This window comes from Helianthus annuus, chromosome 12, assembly GCF_002127325.2.
Source record: "Helianthus annuus cultivar XRQ/B chromosome 12, HanXRQr2.0-SUNRISE, whole genome shotgun sequence".
Lineage (NCBI taxonomy): Eukaryota > Viridiplantae > Streptophyta > Magnoliopsida > Asterales > Asteraceae > Helianthus > Helianthus annuus.
This window is the reverse complement of record NC_035444.2, coordinates 152,082,087-152,101,686: the sequence shown is the minus strand read 5'-3', so window position 1 is coordinate 152,101,686 and position 19,600 is coordinate 152,082,087. Positions and strand designations below refer to the sequence as shown.

The following is a 19,600-nucleotide window of genomic DNA, read 5'->3' as shown; positions in this document are numbered from 1 at the left end:
ATTCTTTATTTGGATCTTCCTTTTGTTTTTAATGTGTTGATAAAGAAAAGTGCTGATATCAATTCACATATGTGCTAAAATCAAATTATCTTGATTAATTTTCATGTGCTAATATAATTCAAAAGTGCTACTTTTATGTATGTATTGTTTTAGTTTGTGCTAATTTAACTTTTTTTAAGTACTAGGATCTATTCTTACGGTTTATAGAATAAATATGGTTTGTACCGAAACCAACTCCAGAAAAGACATGGCCTAAATGGCCCAAATTAAAAAAGTCTCATTTTTATATTGAAGTAATAAAAGTGACGTAAAATAAGGGATCATTTTGGCATTTTACCTTTCAGTTGGGACTACAAACATACCACGACATCGTTTTGCTACCAAAAATGTTGAAACAGTACGCATATGTGATCTTCCATTTCATATCTCATAAACCCTAGAAATCTCATATCTCAATCATCAAAATCAAAATGTCAGACAATCTTCCCTTCGAAATCCAAGAGATAATCATCAACAAGCTTCCAGTGGAACCCTTGATTCGATTCCGAACAGTCTGCAAAGCATGGAAGTCCCTCATCGACAGTTCCGATTTCATTCGAAATCATATCAAGCAACAACAACATCAACATCTGCTCGTAAGGTATCATGATGCTCTTCATCTCGAGCTAAAATATGTTCCAATTGCTGACAATGATGATGTTACTTTCCCCCATCATAAGGTTCCTGTTACTATTCCCCAATTGGCAGTTAATTCGTTTAATCATTTTCATTATACAAGAATTGACAGCTCTCACGGATTATTGTGTTTGTTCGGTCCCGACAATAAAGCGGTTATTTGGAATCCTTCTATTAGGAAAGCGGTTGATGTTGTTCTGCCTCATATGGTACTTGGTGATGGGATACATATAAATGTTTTAGGGTTTGGGGTTTGTCCGGAGACTATAGACCCGAAGGTTATTAAAATTAGGATTAATACGGAAGATGTGATCCCGTGGCAGGTTGAGGTGTTTACGCTAAGCACGAGGGTTTGGAGAAGTGCGTATAGCAGCAATGTACCGAGCAAGTGTTTTTGGTTTGGTGGGGAACAGGTGGTTGTAGGTGGAGTTGTTTATTTTCTTGTTAGTGATAGGGTTGATGGTAGAGATGGGTGTGGTAATTTGATTGTTTCGTTTGATCTGACAAGTGAAGAGTTTGGAGAAGTGAAGCTTCCGGATTGCCTAACTTATACTCATAAATTGTCTATGCTTAAGCTAAGGGAGTCACTTGCTGTGATTGAAGCCGGTCTAAAGGAAGTCGACCTCGGTCGAGGGTACTATAAACGAGCTTACCATGTATGGAGGATGGAGGATGGTGTTTCAAAGTTGTTTAAAAAGCTCTTCACTATCGACTACCTACCAGATGGATCAGACGTTGATATAAGGGGCTTTAGGAAGACTGGTGAAGCTTTACTCGAATGGCTAGCTCCTCCTGACTTCAATGGAACACTTGTTGCTTATGAACCTTATTCTAAAGCCATCACTAATCTTGGGATTAATGGAAGTTATATTTCTGGGTATTCCTTCACAGAAACACTGCTTCTGCTTTGATCAGCCCGTTATTACAGTTTTTGAAAAAGGTAATGTCATTTTTTTCTAATTAGTTTTCATTCCCTATACGATCAATGTAGTAAATGCCTTTTTAATAAATTTTGTACCAAATATTATGCATATCGTTTGATTGTGATCTTATTTGAGTTATATATGCCGGGTGGAAATAGTGAAATGGGTTACACTTAAAGGCAATCCAGGTCAAAGTCTCAAGTATAGATGGACCTGTTAAAAGTCAAACCTTCGTATGCCTGTAGAAAAGAACTTAAAGTATAGACATGTTCATTCACCGTCGGTATTTCTTTGATTTTAGGAAATTACTTTTGATCGATGGTTTAGGATACATGCTATCTCGTTTGACCAATTTAGCGGCTTTTACAGGGATTTTAGGATGTTATGGGGAGTGTTAACTGTGGAGAGATATGGCTAATGTCTATAGGAAATTTACTTCGCCCCATTTACATTTTTTAGCACCGTAGAATGGCCAAGGAACCTAGTTTTATTCAGTTTTTTGTATGGGCTATTTTATTTTGGGTCTTGAGTCTATCATGTGTATTGGACACTTGTCCGAGGTGGTTATGGGGTTAAGCATCCGGGTTTATTTAAATATTTATTAGGTTTAAAAAACTTGAAAAAGGATGTAATTAGGTTCAGTTAAGAGTGGGACTGAACCAATTCAAACGGGAAAAATAAAAAATAGGAATGGGCCGAAAGATGCTCAAAGTGTACTTATAATGCATACAACTAGAGGTGGGCAAAAAAAAAAAAAAAACAGTAGAGCATTAACCGGTTAGTGGTTAGTTTTAACCGCCACCGGTTATAGATGTTTAGTATAGGAATCGGTTGTTAACCGGTAGACTGGTTTACTGAAAAATTCCGAAAAAAGGCAAGAAAACCGGTTAATTACCGAACTGTTTAAAGTGATTAACCAGATCAGTTGACCCGGCGCATTTTGACCTATGCAGCTAAAGCAATACAATACCTGAAGAACACTCTCACTTAAACTGGAAGGAAGGAAGGTCCCAGTCTCATACAACTTAACTTTATTGTTTTCACTGATTCTAACTGTACCTGTTGGCGGTGAATGGTATTTACTTAAGACCGTAAAAGAACCGCTTTGTTTCTATGGATAGTTCGTAATATGAGGCTGAGAGTGATGGAACTTGACATTAATCACAATCTCAGTCAATCTACATATGAAGTTCATCCTAGTGATTTCATGTAATGGCAGCGTCGTGTCGTGTCGATAATTTGATAGAATTGTGATATTTTTTTTCATAATGATCTTCAAGAACGGTTTAACCTTAATAAATAAGGTGTTACAAGATAAAAACGTAAATAAATACTGTAACTTCTATATGTATTTTCAACTACTGTTTAAAATTTGAATAGCTAACAAACTTGAAGATATTGACCCAATAATAAACAAAAATAATATGTATTTTCAACTACTGTTTAAAATTTGAATAGCCAACAAACTTGAAGATATTGACCCAATAATAATAAACATAAAATTTGAATAGCTAACAAACTTGAAGATATTGACCCAATAATAAACAAAAATAATAATAACAAAATGCAAAGTGTATAAGTTTTCATTTCTAAAACGTAATGGGTATTATAGGAGTGTGAAGGGACTTGATAACACCCTTAACACCGTCTTTAAGGGTATTATAGGGGCATAAATGGGGAGAGACATTTCTAGTATGACGTCAAATGAGGAGAAAAAAAATTGGAAACTAGTGACTGAAAGGGCATTAAGGGACGTTAACCATTACACATTTTCTGGGGACATTATGATATTGATGTGGCAGAAAATTTCCCCTTAGACTACACGGTGTGGGCGTGGAAAAGTGACGTGGTGGCCCTTCCACGTCGGCAACACCACCCCTTGTGGTGGCGTGGACATGGCGTGGTGGTGAGGGCGGAGAGTTTTCCACCAGCGTGGGGGGCATTTGGTATGTGAGGTGGATGCTCTTGTTTGATGGATGGATTTTGGGTGTGTCATAATATATTGATGTTTATTTTTATTTTTATAAAAACGCCAGTAACCACGCTGCTCCCCCTCCTCCATTTTTTGCACCACGCCACTTTTTCTGACGCGTGTTAACGTGACAGACACGTATCGAATGACGTCACTCTTTCATGCCCCCCCCCCCCACTCTGTATAGTCTTATGAGACATTAAGCATTACAGATGGTCTAATTTGTATTTAGTATATGTTTTATGTGGGGTTATTTAGTTAGAGTTTTGTTTCAAACCAAGATGGATTGTGATGAACATATGGTGGGGTAGCAGGGTATGGGGCGGACAATTCACAATGGTTAATGAAGTTTTTTTTAGATCATGTGTAGTGGCAATGTGAAGATCAAGCCTCTCCCTTGGGGGTTATGTGACACATGGCATCAAGACCAGAAAAGCAAAGATCAAGCCCCTCCTAGCGTTTTCACAATCACGCCAAGAGCAAAATACAAAAAATCACTCCCACGGGGGCGGTGTTCCTGCGTTTTGAAGTGTGAAGTGGCAAAGATCACACCACTCCATATTGCCACTAGAGATGATGTTATATGTTATAGGTGGTATTGTGTAAAAAGTGGGGGGATTTTATAGGAAATTAATTTGATTTTTAAAAGGAAATTAAATTTTTTTTTTTAAAACTAGCCGTTCAACGTTAACATTTTTTGTCTTTATCCGCCCGGCTCCAACGTCTCCAAGAAGCCGAGGAGGACGACGACGGGGCACCCGGGACGGTGTTGAGGCCCGTCGCCGGTCTAAGACTGGGGGGACGCCCCTCCAAACCGAGCGGCCTAATACTAACCACTATTACTAAATTAAAGAGACAATAAAAGAACTAGTAAACCCACTTAACATTCATTTACAGTGCTTCATGGGTTGATGTAGGTAGGATGTTGATGAGGATGTATTTGTTACAACTATTAACCATGGGATGCTGTTAATTTGACCAGTTAAATACCCAAATTTGTCCAGTGAGTCAATGCCATATGAACCATGAAAATGCTGACTTTCAACAATGTGGTTACAGCAATATCTTAAATGGTTTAAGTGGCCTCATGCAAATAACAGAGTTTTTCTAAGACCAAGTGCCACGCAGATGATGGTGACCTCCACCAAACTCAAATTTCATCAGTTAAATCACAATTGGAGTTATTAAAAGTCATGTGTTGACTTTCAGTAGTCAAACAGCTTGACTGATCGGAGGGTCCACATTTTTTGGTTAGTAGATTACCGTTGAAACCAAACCCAACCCAACCCATTTTGACCTACATTATATATTGCCTTTTTTTTTTTACCATATATCCAAGAAACAAGACCCAACCTACTTTGACATGTGTTAAATATGACATGTTTTGGTGTAGTACTACTAAATGCAAGCATAAGGCCACACGGGGTGGCACGTTATTTTATCATGATAAACTCTATCACGCGTTAGCACACCGCCGCCTCCACTCCCTTCACGCGTTAAACTTATAACTCCATTGAAAAGTTCACGCGTTGATTAAATAAAAATAGAAGAATTATAACAGATTAGTTAAAAAATAAAGAAATATAGAAAACCCCCATTTTGGTAATTATTTTTCAAATCACCCATTTTAGCAAATAACTTTTCCACCAACACCCTTTTGGGGAAAAAACTCTGCCCAAGGGGCCACGCCGAAACCCAAACCCACCCAAAGTGATGATTTAAGCGTTTGTACCCAACCCTCGCCCCATACCCCACACTCTAAATTTATTAACTTTAGTTGGGCCTACAACCATAAGGTTACAAGTGGTCTACCAAGAGTACGGCATCGTTTTGCTCCCAAAAAAACAATACGCATATGTGGTCTACCATTTCATATCTCTCTCTATATAAACCCTAGAATCAATCAATCATCATCCTCCATAACCAAAATCAAAATGTCAGACAACATTCCCTTCGATCTCCAACAGATAATCATAAGCAAGCTCCCGGTGGAACTCGAAGAGATAATCCTGAACAAGCTTACCGTTGATTCGATTCCGATCGGTCTGCAAAGCCTGGAAGTCACTGATCGACAGTTCTGATTTCATTCTTAAGCATCGACAGCATCAACATCAACATCTGCTGGTAAGGTATAAAGACGCTGTTAATCTCGAGCTAAAATATGTTTCAATTGCTGACACTGATACTGATACTTTCCCCCAAAATACGGTTTCTGTGACTGTTCCCCAATCGGTAGTTAATTTGGATGAACCTTATACAACAATTGACAGCCCCCACGGATTATTGTGTTTGTTCAGTATAACCGACAGGAAGGCGGTTATTTGGAATCCTTCTCTTAGGAAAGCGGTTGATGTTGTTCTGCCCGATATCGCTGATGATGAGATGTGTAGAACTGTTCTAGGGTTTGGGGTTTGTCGGGAGACTAGAGACCCGAAGATTGTTAAGATTAAGATGGATACAAAAATACATATGGACGGAGGTGTTTACGTCTTTACGTTAAGCACGAGGATTTGGAGAAGTGTGTATAGTAGCAATGTACCGAGTAAGGTTACCATATTTGGTGAGGAACAGGTGGTTGTAGGTGGAGTTGTTTATTGGCTTGCTATTCCTAGGGTTGGTGGTGGAGACTGGTATGGAAATTTGATTGTTTCGTTTGATCTGACAAGTGAAGAGTTTGGAGAAGTGAAACTTCCGGATAGACTAGCTCATACTCATTGCAATTTGTCTATGATTAAGCCAAGGGAGTCGCTTGTTGCGATTGAAGGCTGTGTAGAGGACTCTGAACTGGTTTACCATGTATGGGTGATGAAAGATGGTGTTCCAAAGTTGTTTGAAAAGCTCTTCACTATCAGTAGTCACTCACCATATGGATCATTGAATTCTATAAGGGGCTTTAGGAAGACCGGTGAAGCTTTAGTCGAATTGCAAGCTCGTCCTTCCATTAGAACACTTGCTGCTTATGAACCCTACTCTAAATCCATAAAAAATATTGGGACTAGTGAAAAGCATATTTATGTGTATTCCTACACGGAAACACTACTTCTGCTTGATCAACCCGTTATTACAAATTAGGAATAGGGTAATGCCAGTTTCCCTAATTAGTCTTCAATCCCTATGCGTTCAATGTAGTAAATGTCTTTTTGAATGAATTTTGTACCAAATATTATGCATGCTGTTTAATTGTGAACTTGTTTGAGTTATGTTTGTTAGTGCAAACTTCAGTTTTTTCGTTGATGGTTTGTAGACCAATGCTATTCCCTCAGTCGCCTAAATTTTTATGACCAATGCTATGAAATTATGCTTGTTTTTATTTTTTTACCAGTTATCCAAGAAACAAGACCCAACCCGTTTTGACCTGTGTTAAATATGGCATTTTTTGGTTCTATCGTAAACTATTTAAAACCGTTACATTGAACAATTTAAGGATGTGAACCGTGTCGGATTGATAGGTTTGAGGTTAGCGGGTTGAATGTGGTTATTCGTGTTGTGTCATGTTGAACCCATTTAATATCTAAAATTGTGTCGTGTTCTGGTCGTGAGGCTGGACGCTATGGGGACCGTCCAGCATCGTCATCCATCCGTCGCCGTCCCCCTCTCCATTGCTAGCCCTCCGTCGCTGTTCCTCCAGCGTCGCCAACGTCGGGGTCAGGACGTTTGGGACGCTCACAAAAGGACAAACAGGTTAGGGCTTTCACCAACATCCAGCCAAATACCCATCACCACCAACGGTGGAACCGCCAGGGATGCTACCGCCGCTGCGTATAGCGAAGAAAGGAGCGGAGCGTTTGGCTCTCATCACCGGCCGTGTTCAGTCCCTATCATCATCACCTTTTGTAGCTCAATCGGAACTCTCATCACCTCCGTGCCCTACTTCCGTTTCCGATCAACTACCGATCTCCGGTATGTGTTTATTCAAGCTTTAATTGTTCTTAATTTGCTTCTGCAATTAATTTTGTTGAGATTTTCTGCTGTAGTTGTGTATCTGTTAGTGTTTTTAGATATTTTGTGAAGATTTTGATTCTATTGATGTCCTGTTAGATCTCGATTAAGGTTGATTCATTGAAGTTATGAACTGATTTTGTGTTGATTACGTAGTTGATATTCATCAAATCTGTCACATCTCTAAATCATTGAGCCGTAATTGTTCTTAATTTGCATATACGATTAATATTCTGGAAGCGTTCTCTGATTGATTGAGTCGTAATTGTTCATAACAAGTTGGTGTTAACCCGCGCGTTGCGGCGGGATGTAGATTTTTATATCAGTGATTATCTGGTCGGCGTTACTCATATGGGAAATTAGTTCGTTACGGTAATGTAATTTGCTATAGCAACCAAAAGATAAAACCCAAATCCCTAAAAGGATACAACGGTGAACAAAATATAACTCTAAAACCTGGAAAGTTGAAGAAAGCGAAAGCTAAACAACATATTTGGATTCGTGTTTACCCAAATCCCTAAAAGGATACAACGGTGTATAAAATTTAACTCTAAAACTTGGAAAGTTGAAGAAAGCGAAAGCTAAATAATATATTTGGATTCGTATTTCGTATATTTAAAGTTGATCCTTAACTAAACATGTTGATGTTAAACGGAATATGATTCGATACTAGAAATTAAAAACTACAAAATAGGCTAAATAGCAACACTAACTACTTTGCACCGCAAAGACCTCACAAAAGATTTGAAATCCCCTTTAATCAAAAGAAAAATGCATAACAGAACATATACAAACTGATTGAAAACTTAATACTTCAATAGGTTTCCCAGAAAAAGCGGGAAATACCATAGAAACTCCCATTCCCCATGATCCCTCGTTATCTTCTCTGATTGAATTCCCATGATTCAAAATACTGTTTCTGGACAAATAAAATATATAAAAAAAACCCCAATAGAACATTACAATAGAAGCAACAGGAACATATACCGTCACCGCCATTGTTGTGCACACGTGACGGGTTTTGTCGCAACAGGAACATATACCCACAATCGGACCCGAACCCACGTTGCCAGAAACTGGTAATTAATAGCACGGCGGTGATATGAAAGAATCGATAATCCATTAGAATTGAAATCTAATTCATTGAATAGAATAGAATAGAATAGGAATTCCGATTAAAAAAAAATACACATACGCAGTGTACACATGAAAACATGTGCCTTGTTCATACCATAAAAACAAAGAACATATATGAATCACACAACTGCATGAAATTCTTGTAATTGCTACATTCCTCAATCTGAATATACATAATTCAGGGAGGTGTCTACATGATTAAACAAATTTCTTACATCCCCTAATCTGATTATACATAATTCTGGGGCCGTCTACATGATTAAACAAATTTCTTATATTCCCTAATCAGATTATATATAATTCTGGGAGTCATCTACATGATTAAACGAAAACATATATATCATACTAACAACCCCTAATCAAATCATTCGTCTACAAACCTTACAATTTTATCAAGTCATGGGTCTTTAGTATGCTACCCATCGTTGATTTATTTCTTCTTCCAAATCACGTTTATTTGTCTGTAGTTCTATTTTCTTTGTTTGATCGATGCTAGCGAGAAGATAACAGAATCGAAACTTCAGATGGAGAGTGAAAAAATATGGCACTAATTCAAGGATAAACAAAAGTGCTATTACGGTCTATAACGGAGGAAAATGAAGGTGAGAATCGGCAACAGAAAAATAGGAAAACGTCTGAAAAGTGACAGTTACGGTTACCGGCGGATATATGGCGGTGATGGGATGGCGGGAATAAATTTATACTTGTTCATTTGAATGGTTTTGTCCGGAATGTTTTTAATCGTTGCGTCGGTTTGGCTGTATATTTAAATCGAAGATGTGTATTTAATTTGATTGTGAACTCCAATTGATATGAAGTTAACCGTCGCGTCGGTTTCCCGCCGTTTAGTCGACGCATAATTTGGCTATGTTGTTGGCAGTTTGTTTAATTGACCAATCACATCGGTTTGGTGGTTACATACATATTATTTGCATTTTGAATGAATCGGTGTCTGTTAAATTTTGAATGGGTGCCTTTTACGAAGGGATGCAAAAGGCAACTTAAGTTGCTAATTGTATTGTATTTATATATAATTTGCTTATATGATCAATTTTCTCGAGGTGTTTGTTCTGCTGTATCCGTGAGGATATTTTGTGAAATTTTGATCGGAGATAACAAATTTGTTCTATTGAAAGCCTGTTAGATCTCGATTTGTTTGATTCATTGAAGTTATGAACTGATTTTGTGTTGTTTGTGTTATTCTGTAGTTCAAATCTGTTGTATGTGAGATTGTAAGAGGCATTCGGTTGGACGTTCATGACTTTGGAGTGGGGTTTGTTGGTGAAAACGGGTTCGAGTGCTTTGTTCATGGACTGTAGCGTTTACTCGGTAGTTCTCATTTGTGGCATGGGATTTTTGCAGTTATTTCTTTGATCATCAAGTCATTGCAGTCAACTTTTGAACCTTGAATGTTTCTTGTATTTGTAGACATACAACTAGTTAAATTGTGATTACAAAAAAAGGTTTTGTTTAAATGAAATCGTAGTGATGATTATTTGAGGTTGAAAATTTGGCAGGTATGGCAGTTGTCGGTTTACAATAATAAGCAATTTATTTTTCTATCTTATTTGATAAATGTTTAAAAAAGTAGATGAACTAAAAAAAAAAAAGTAAACTTGTGGGGTAGGATCATCCTCCCATTTCCAGTGTTTTAGTGTGTTGGATCATCCTCTATGGGACTATGATGTGGCGCCTACGTGGTGGATCATCCTCCAAGAGAGGATGGTTACCATACCGCATAGCCTGATTTGTTTAGCGTTCGATCGCGAATATGAGTAATAACTTGTGACTTTGTAATAATTTAAACGACAATTATCTCGACTTAAGTGAAACTTATTGTAATTGTGTGGTTTAATTAAATGTTTTTGTGTTTCTTTATCTATCACTAGACTAGAACCCCGTGTATTACACGGGTTGAATAAATGCAATTTTATATACTAAATAATAAAAATATATATATTTAAAAATCTCGTTTATTACACAGGTTGAATAAATGCAATTTTATATACCAATTAATAAAACATATATATTTAAAAATCTCGGTTATTACATTGGTTGAATAAATGTAATTTTATATATTAAATAATAAAAAAATTATATCTTTAAGAACCTCGTGTATTGTATGGGTTGAGTAAATTTAATTTTATATATTAAATAATAATAAAAGTTACATTTTTAAGAACCTCGTCGAGCTGAGGAGCGAGACTAAGTCCGACCGTTAGGGAGACTAAAGCGGGAGGCTGTGTTATACAGGTTGAACACATGTAATTTTATATACCAAACAATAAAAAGTTATATCCTTATAAATCCTATGTATTATATGTGTTGAATAAATCTATTTTTATATACTACATAATAAAAAAAGGTTATATTTTTAAAACCCCGAGTATTACCCGAGATGCATAAATGTAATTTTGTATAGTAAAAAATAAAAATGTTATATCTTTAAAAAACCTCGTTTATTACACGGGTTGAATGAATCTAATAAAAATTTATATCTTAAAAAAACTAACGGATATACTCGATATACGATGGATGGGGTGATTGTGGTGATTGTTCTTATAAATGTCACATAAACATAGTTATTACCGTATTTGAGTTGAGAATTGAACACTAAAATATAAATATAGAACCAATAAACACCTTTTAAACATTTTTGAAATAGGTTTTACCCTTAACTATTTTAGTTAAATAAAATAAATAAATCATTTAAATTAACTGAGTTAGGGCTAAAGGACATAACTTGCAAGGGTTTGCAAACATCGAGTATGTTTTCTGTAATTATTGAAGACAAAGAACACAGTTTGCAATAAGTGACATACATAAAGGACGATTTTTGTAATTTAATCTATTTTAAAATATTATATATATTATCTCTTATATGAATTGTTTAAATTTATATTAAATTTAATTGTATAATTATCTTTTAATTGATATTAATTATCTATAAAAATAGATGGCTTCAATGAATGACACGTGTTTAAAACTTGGTTTCTATTATTATAGTAGATAGATTTTCAGTTTCAAACGTAGCTTACGGCAGGCTTCAGCATGTAAACTTGTTTTCAGCATAACTTTTTCGTTTCAACTCCGTTTTCTTCACCGTTTTCGCCTACGTTCTCGTAATTTCGCTCTCTATCATGCTATCCTCTTAATTCTTCAATTCCAAAAATTGATTTTTTCATTGATGCTCCAAATCACTTCCCTTTTAAGCTCTATTTGCACCTGCACGTCCAAACAACTAGTAGTTACCAAGTTCAAACAATTAAACGTGTAAAGCATGGGATTTTAATCTTTTTAAGGCACTTAAGGGTTGTCCTACGGACCACCCGTCAGTGACACATGGCATCAAGACCAGAAAAGCAAAGATCAAGCCCCTCCTAGCGTTTTCACAATCACGCCAAGAGCAAAATACAAAAAATCACTCCCACGGGGGCGGTGTTCCTGCGTTTTGAAGTGTGAAGTGGCAAAGATCACACCACTCCATATTGCCACTAGAGATGATGTTATATGTTATAGGTGGTATTGTGTAAAAAGTGGGGGGATTTTATAGGAAATTAATTTGATTTTTAAAAGGAAATTAAATTATTTTTTTTTAAAACTAGCCGTTCATTGTTAACATTTTTTGTCTTTATCCGCCCGGCTCCAACGTCTTCAAGAAGCCGAGGAGGACGACGACGGGGCACCCGGGACGGTGTTGAGGCCCGTCGCCGGTCTAAGACGGGGGGACGCCCCTCCAAACCGAGCGGCCTAATACTAACCACTATTACTAAATTAAAGAGACAATAAAAGAACTAGTAAACCCACTTAACATTCATTTACAGTGCTTCATGGGTTGATGTAGGTAGGATGTTGATGAGGATGTATTTGTTACAACTATTAACCATGGGATGCTGTTAATTTGACCAGTTAAATACCCAAATTTGTCCAGTGAGTCAATGCCATATGAACCATGAAAATGCTGACTTTCAACAATGTGGTTACAGCAATATCTTAAATGGTTTAAGTGGCCTCATGCAAATAACAGAGTTTTTCTAAGACCAAGTGCCACGCAGATGATGGTGACCTCCACCAAACTCAAATTTCATCAGTTAAATCACAATTGGAGTTATTAAAAGTCATGTGTTGACTTTCAGTAGTCAAACAGCTTGACTGATCGGAGGGTCCACATTTTTTGGTTAGTAGATTACCGTTGAAACCAAACCCAACCCAACCCATTTTGACCTACATTATATATTGCCTTTTTTTTTTTACCATATATCCAAGAAACAAGACCCAACCTACTTTGACATGTGTTAAATATGACATGTTTTGGTGTAGTACTAATAAATGCAAGCATAAGGCCATACGGGGTGGCACGTTATTTTATCATGATAAACTCTATCACGCGTTAGCACACCGCCGCCTCCACTCCCTTCACGCGTTAAACTTATAACTCCATTGAAAAGTTCACGCGTTGATTAAATAAAAATAGAAGAATTATAACAGATTAGTTAAAAAATAAAGAAATATAGAAAACCCCCATTTTGGTAATTATTTTTCAAATCACCCATTTTAGCAAATAACTTTTCCACCAACACCCTTTTGGGGAAAAAACTCTGCCCAAGGGGCCACGCCGAAACCCAAGCCCACCCGAAGTGATGATTTGAGCGTTTGTACCCAACCCTCGCCCCAACCCCGCCCCATACCCCACACTCTAAATTTATTAACTTTAGTTGGGCCTACAACCATAAGGTTACAAGTGGTCTACCAAGAGTACGGCATCGTTTTGCTCCCAAAAAAACAATACGCATATGTGGTCTACCATTTCATATCTCTCTCTATATAAACCCTAGAATCAATCAATCATCATCCTCCATAACCAAAATCAAAATGTCAGACAACATTCCCTTCGATCTCCAACAGATAATCATAAGCAAGCTCCCGGTGGAACTCGAAGAGCTAATCCTGAACAAGCTTCCTGTGAAACCGTTGATTCGATTCCGATCGGTCTGCAAAGCCTGGAAGTCACTGATCGACAGTTCTGATTTCATTCTTAAGCATCGACAACATCAACATCAACATCTGCTGGTAAGGTATAAAGACGCTGTTAATCTCGAGCTAAAATATGTTTCAATTGCTGACACTGATACTGATACTTTCCCCCAAAATCCGGTTTCTGTGACTGTACCCCAATCGGTAGTTAATTTGGATGAACCTTATACAACAATTGACAGCCCCCACGGATTATTGTGTTTGTTCAGTATAACCGACAGGAAGGCGGTTATTTGGAATCCTTCTGTTAGGAAAGCGGTTGATGTTGTTCTGCCCGATATCGCTGATGATGAGATGTGTAGAACTGTTCTAGGGTTTGGGGTTTGTCGGGAGACTAGAGACCCGAAGATTGTTAAGATTAAGATGGATACAAAAATACATAAGGAAGGAGGTGTTTACGTCTTTACGTTAAGCACAAGGATTTGGAGAAGTGTGTATCGTAGCAATGTACCGAGTAAGTTTATTATATTTGGTGAGGAACAGGTGGTTGTAGGTGGAGTTGTTTATTGGCTTGCTGTTCCTAGGGTTGGTGATGGAGACTGGTATGGAAATTTGATTGTTTCGTTTGATCTGACAAGTGAAGAGTTTGGAGAAGTGAAACTTCCAGATAGACTAGCTCATACTCATTGTAATTTGTCTATGCTTAAGCCAAGGGAGTCGCTTGTTGCGATTGAAGGCTGTGTAGAGGACTCTGAACTGGTTTACCATGTATGGGTGATGAAAGACGGTGTTCCAAAGTTGTTTGAAAAGCTCTTCACTATCAGTGGTCACTCACCATATGGATCATTGAATTCTGTAAGGGGCTTTAGGAAGACCGGTGAAGCTTTAGTCGAATTGCAAGCTCATCGTTCCATTAGAACACTTGCTGCTTATGAACCCTACTCTAAATCTATAAAAAATATTGGGACTAGTGAAAAGCATATTTATGTGTATTCCTACACGGAAACACTACTTCTACTTGATCAACCCGTTATTACAAATTAGGAATAGGGTAATTTCACTTTCCCTAATTAGTCTTCAATCCCTATGCGTTCAATGTAGTAAATGTCTTTTTGAATGAATTTTGTACCAAATATTATGCATGCTGTTTAATTGTGAACTTGTTTGAGTTATGTTTGTTGGTGCAAACTTCAGTTTTTTCGTTGATGGTTTGTAGACCAATGCTATTCCCTCAGTCGCCTAAATTTTTATGACCAATGCTATGAAATTATGCTTGTTTTTATTTTTTTACCAGTTATCCAAGAAATAAGACCCAACCCATTTTGTCCTGTGTTAAATATGGCATGTTTTGGTTTTATCGTAAACTATTTAAAACCGTTACATTGAACAATTTAAGGAAACAATTTAAGGATGTGAAGCGTGTCGGCTTGATAGGTTTGAGGTTAGCGGGTTGAATGTGGTTATTCGTGTTGTGTCATGTTGAACCCATTTAATATCTAAAATTGTGTCGTGATTTGTTTAGCGTTCGTTCGCGCGAATATGAGTAATAACTTGTGACTTTGTAATAATTTAAACGACAATTATCTCGACTCAAGTGAAATTTTTTGTAATTGTGTGGTTTAATTAAATGTTTTTGTGTTTCTTTATCTATCATTTTCAGTTTCAAACGTGGATTTGTATATGGGGAAAGTGAATATGTGGCTGTTTCACATCTAAGGTTAGATGCGAAATCACCCAAAACTACGTAGTTTTGATGGAAACCAATTAAATCGCTTTATTTTTATGTCATACTTCATAATCCTAATCTTTGTTCTCAATTCTGATAGCAGCAAGCTAGGTTCATTATTCTCCAAATCCATTGCTGGGCAGGCCTCCTCTCCATTAAATGGTTAATTCCAATCCCTTTCTCCGTCGAGTGGTTATTCCCACTATCCCAATCCGATCTACAGTTTCTCTTTCAATACGATCTTCCCTTCGTCTCGCCACAGGCACGAACTGTATGAAAATATATTCGTGTTTAATTTCTTTGTTAGGGCATTAATTACCTAAAGTATGTGTAGAGAGGAGTCATTGATTACCGGATTTAGTTCAAGCTCGAGGTACTTTCTGGCAAGAAACCCACTAATTTTTATTCAAAGATTTTAATAAAAAAGGTAAAACGAGATTACAATTTACGATGAGCGAGTATAACAAGTCAGATGTTCATCAAAGGGATAATCTTTTGTTTATACAAGTGGTTCATTTTTAGATCAACGAATATATCCTTGAACCTGTTTGATGAAATGCCCCAATGAATATGTTAGCACTTAGCATTGATGAGCTCCTCAAAAGCCTTATTTTCGATTTAATAACTTTGCTTGGGATAAAAATCAGCACTTACGATAAGGTATAAGATGCGACAACAAACAACTGACCAATTTCTTCTTGTCATCGGTTTTATCAAGTGATAGTGTGTATAGTGGAACATTGGCTGCTAGCTACTGTTGGTGTAGCTGGTGTTGTCAAAGACTGGGTTATGCAATTCCTTTTGTTGATACAAAGCTCATCTTAATTAATATCTTTGGTTATACAATAGGTAATAATTTCCATCTTTTTTCTTTCCTTTCCTTGTTGTTGTATGGCAGTTAATTGTATGAGCCGTAACTCTCATTTTGTTTAGTAAACGTATGTTTTTTTATATTCTATATACATTTATTTTAACCCGTTTCAAATTTAATCGCTATATTTGACCCGTTTCAAATTTGATCGCTATATTAACCCGTTTCATTTTTTATCCTATATTTCCACCCTTTTCATATTTGTTCGCTATATTTTTACCCGTTTCAACTATATACATTTATTTTGACCCGTTTAAAATTTAATCGCTATATTTGACACGTTTCAGATTTGATTGCTATATTGGCCCGTTTCATTTCCATTATTATATTTTGACCTGTATGGCCCGTTTCATATAAGTACATTTATTTTGACGCGTTTCAAATCTAATCGCTATATTGGCCCGTTTCATTTTATTCCTATATTTTGACCCAGACACTTTAGGACATAACACGAGCATTCCATATGGTATAATTAACCCAAAATTTTTCAAAAGACACCAACATGTTCATTTTGCACAATTCCATCTAAACCACTGTAACAATTTTAAATTCAAAAAACTAAATAAGAAAAGCTCCTCGCTTTGAATAAATTGGATGAATTTCTTGGATTAAGTAATTGCTGGAGTGGATGAATTTCTTGGATGATCCAAACAGAATTTTACGTAATTGTTGTAGTGGATAATTTTCTTTTCCAAAGTAAAAGGATTTACATAATTTTAGTTAAGTTAATTTAGGAATTAAAGCTTAGAGAGTTATTTAACAAAACTACCTAGTTTTGGGTGGTTTCACATCAGTCACATATTCACTTTCCCCTTTATATATTGACCTCGATATTAGAAGAAAGGAATGAAATGATTGGTAAATTGGTAGTTGAACTTATGAAAATAAATATGTTAGGCTGGAGAGTGTGGTTGGAGCCCCTTAGGGGTTTTATCAGGCCACGTAGGATCACGTCAGCCATGGAACCTCCTTTTAATTTGCAGGGTGTGGATGGAGCCCCCTATTAAACAAAATTAAAAAAAAAAATTGATTGGTTGACATGTTGTGGGCCCCACCTGAAACCTTCAAGTTTGGCGTTACCATGGTGGCGATGAAGGTATGGTGCCCCCCTCTTCACTTGGAGGGTGTGTGATGGAGCCCATATGGGCGCTATAGTGGTTGAGGTGGCGGGGGTGGCGCCCCCACACCCTCCAGCCTTAGAAACGGAGTTGACGAAAGAATCCAAAACCCAAGGAGCCCTGCTTGTTGGTAAATGGATAGCACACATAATTATAGACATAAAATTTCGGCCAAAGCGCAGCAGAAATACAAATATGGCGTACGCGCTAATGTAAACACTTAATATAAAACTCGTTCATCAAAAAAAATTCCAAAACAGGTAGATTTAAACATTCTCCTTACCTGAAATACATGCTAAAAACCAACAACTACGTTGAGTGAGTTCCATAGTATGTAAGTTAGGTGTTTGACCCAAAACAGTTTTCACAAAAACATGGTCGTAAAACAAGTTTTAAAAACATCATTGTTAAATCATATATCCTGTTAACAACATTGTCAAAAGCATCATTACTCATCCACAAAATCATCGTTTAATCTCGTTTGAAATCATCTTTGTTTAAACATAATGGGTGGACATGGATACATTTTTTGCACCACGCCAGTAACCACACTACTCCCCCTCCTCCAGTTTTTGCACCATGCCACTTTTTCTGACACGTGTTAACGTGACACAGACCCATGTCGAATTAGGAGACATTAAGCATTACAGATGGTCTAATTTGTATTTAGTATATGTTCTATGTGGGGTTATTTAGTTAGAGCTGTGTTTCAAACCGAGATGGATTGTGATGAACATAGGGTGGGGTAGCCGGGTATGTGGCAGACAATTCACAATGGTTAATGAAGTTTTTTTAGATCATGTGTAATGGCAATGGGAAGATCAAGCCTCTCCCTTGGGGGTCATGTGACATATGACATCAAGACCAGAAAAGCAAAGATCAAGCCCCTCCTAGCGTTTTCACAATCACGCCAAGAGCAAAATACAAAAAATCACTCCCACGGGAGGCGGTGTTCATGCGTTTTGAAGTGTGAAGTGGCAAAGATCACACCACTCCATATTTCCACTAGAGATGATGTTATATGTTAATTGATTCAATCTCAAGAAACTAATATAAATCATCTTAATACATTCAACGAAACGAAATAATTTCTAACTCTCATCAAATTCTAATTTTTGAATTTTAAATTTTAAATTTCTAACTATGAAAAGTGAGAGTTTCAGGACCCGTAATCTAAAGAATGCCCAAGAACCAAGTCAGACACTGGCCCATATTGTCTTCAACTTTTTAAGAGGCTTATTGGTCTACGAAGACCGGACCAAAATCCCAAACTAAATGAGCCCATTTACTCCATCTTTTTTTATAAGTACATAGTGGTGCACAAACTATGGAGAGCACCACTATGAAATATTTTGTAGAACCCGATCATACCTGGACCCGGTTTATTAGATGAAATTAGCCTGGGTATGTATAATTCTAGCTTCACAAAAGAATAGTATTGTTCCAACTTCACAAAATGAATTGTGACTAAACGATCCATTTATTAATAAATGTTTCATGTATCTTTATTCAATAAACTAGAAACCATGTATGACATGAATTGAATAAAGAAATAATTAAATAGCTATTAATAAAGATTTAAAAAATATCAATGATATAATATAATTGAATTACATATAGAAAATAGAATACGAATAAGTGAAACAGAAAAAAAAGAGTAGAAATCTTTTTTCAGACTCAATAGAAATTGTAACATATAACGCAACATGTTACTTATTTATTATTTTGGAGTTAAATAAACAAATCCCAAACAAACCTTACAAAAGTTAAATGAGAAAAATATAACAACAATAATTTACAATTGTAATTTTGAATATAACAACAATAAGGCTCGAGGGTATGGTTGGAGCCCCCTAGGGGCTTTATTATCAGGACACATAAGTGATACGTAGGATCCACGTCAGTCAGAGGGTTTTATCACGCCCCCCCCCCCCCCCCCAACTTGCAGGATGTGGGATGGAGCTCCCTATTAAACAAAATTAAAAAAAAAATCATTGGATTAAATCAAGTGGCCCCAACTGAACATCTCATTCTTGACGTTAACATGATGGAGCCCTCTCCTATAGCGCCCCTTGTTAACATGATGGGTGTGGGTATATAGCGCCGGGTGACGCTATAGGTGATGAGGTTGCACGATGGAGCCCTCCACACCCTCATGCCTAAATGCCTAATAATCAGGGTTGTAAAAGTCGCTAGGCGCTCCCTAGTCGGCCGACCGGGGAGTTTAGAGTACTCGGCCTAGGCGGAGAGTACTCGAGGAGTACT

The 19,600-nt window shown here is 36.9% G+C and overlaps 4 protein-coding genes across 6 annotated transcripts; all 4 read left to right on the top strand.

The window, feature by feature from the left end:
* Window positions 1–354: 354 nt before the first annotated feature.
* Window positions 355–2,854, top strand: LOC110895652 (F-box/LRR-repeat/kelch-repeat protein At1g09650-like). The gene is made up of 2 exons (XM_022142973.2): window positions 355–1,615; window positions 2,552–2,854. The coding sequence occupies exon 1, from the start codon at window positions 471–473 to the stop codon at window positions 1,584–1,586; it is 1,116 nt and encodes a 371-aa protein (XP_021998665.1). The 5' UTR covers window positions 355–470; the 3' UTR covers window positions 1,587–1,615; window positions 2,552–2,854.
* A 2,650-nt stretch (window positions 2,855–5,504) lies between these two features.
* LOC110893337 (F-box protein At3g07870-like) lies at window positions 5,505–6,642 on the top strand. Its single transcript, XM_022140447.1, has 2 exons — window positions 5,505–5,630; window positions 5,674–6,642. Exons 1-2 carry the CDS (start codon window positions 5,505–5,507, stop codon window positions 6,640–6,642), a joined length of 1,095 nt encoding a protein of 364 aa, XP_021996139.1.
* A 392-nt stretch (window positions 6,643–7,034) lies between these two features.
* On the top strand, window positions 7,035–10,158 carry LOC110895654. The gene is made up of 2 exons (XM_022142975.2): window positions 7,035–7,470; window positions 9,855–10,158. The coding sequence occupies exons 1-2, from the start codon at window positions 7,121–7,123 to the stop codon at window positions 9,880–9,882; spliced, it is 378 nt and encodes a 125-aa protein (XP_021998667.1). The 5' UTR covers window positions 7,035–7,120; the 3' UTR covers window positions 9,883–10,158.
* A 3,237-nt stretch (window positions 10,159–13,395) lies between these two features.
* On the top strand, window positions 13,396–16,164 carry LOC110895653 (F-box/kelch-repeat protein At3g23880-like). Of its 3 annotated transcripts, none has more exons than XR_004873785.1 (3): window positions 13,396–14,671; window positions 15,281–15,337; window positions 15,450–16,164. XR_004873785.1 is itself a non-coding variant. In XM_035980434.1 (1 exon), exon 1 carries the CDS (start codon window positions 13,519–13,521, stop codon window positions 14,662–14,664), a length of 1,146 nt encoding a protein of 381 aa, XP_035836327.1. In that variant the 5' UTR covers window positions 13,397–13,518; the 3' UTR covers window positions 14,665–14,794. The 3 variants fall into 3 exon arrangements, 1 of the variants encoding a protein (XP_035836327.1); XR_004873784.1 differs by having other exon boundaries at window positions 15,447–16,164; XM_035980434.1 differs by lacking the exons at window positions 15,281–15,337; window positions 15,450–16,164 and having other exon boundaries at window positions 13,397–14,794.
* Window positions 16,165–19,600: the final 3,436 nt, after the last annotated feature.

Coding starts and splice junctions, on each gene's coding strand:
- LOC110895654 (XM_022142975.2), top strand. CDS start 7,121: ATGGGGACCGTCCAGCATCGTCATCCATCCGTCGCCGTCCCCCTCTCC. Junction 7,471..9,854: donor CGATCAACTACCGATCTCCG/GTATGTGTTTAT, acceptor GTTATTCTGTAG/TTCAAATCTGTTGTATGTGA.
- LOC110895653 (XM_035980434.1), top strand. CDS start 13,519: ATGTCAGACAACATTCCCTTCGATCTCCAACAGATAATCATAAGCAAG.
- LOC110893337 (XM_022140447.1), top strand. CDS start 5,505: ATGTCAGACAACATTCCCTTCGATCTCCAACAGATAATCATAAGCAAG. Junction 5,631..5,673: donor TCGGTCTGCAAAGCCTGGAA/GTCACTGATCGA, acceptor AAGCATCGACAG/CATCAACATCAACATCTGCT.
- LOC110895652 (XM_022142973.2), top strand. CDS start 471: ATGTCAGACAATCTTCCCTTCGAAATCCAAGAGATAATCATCAACAAG.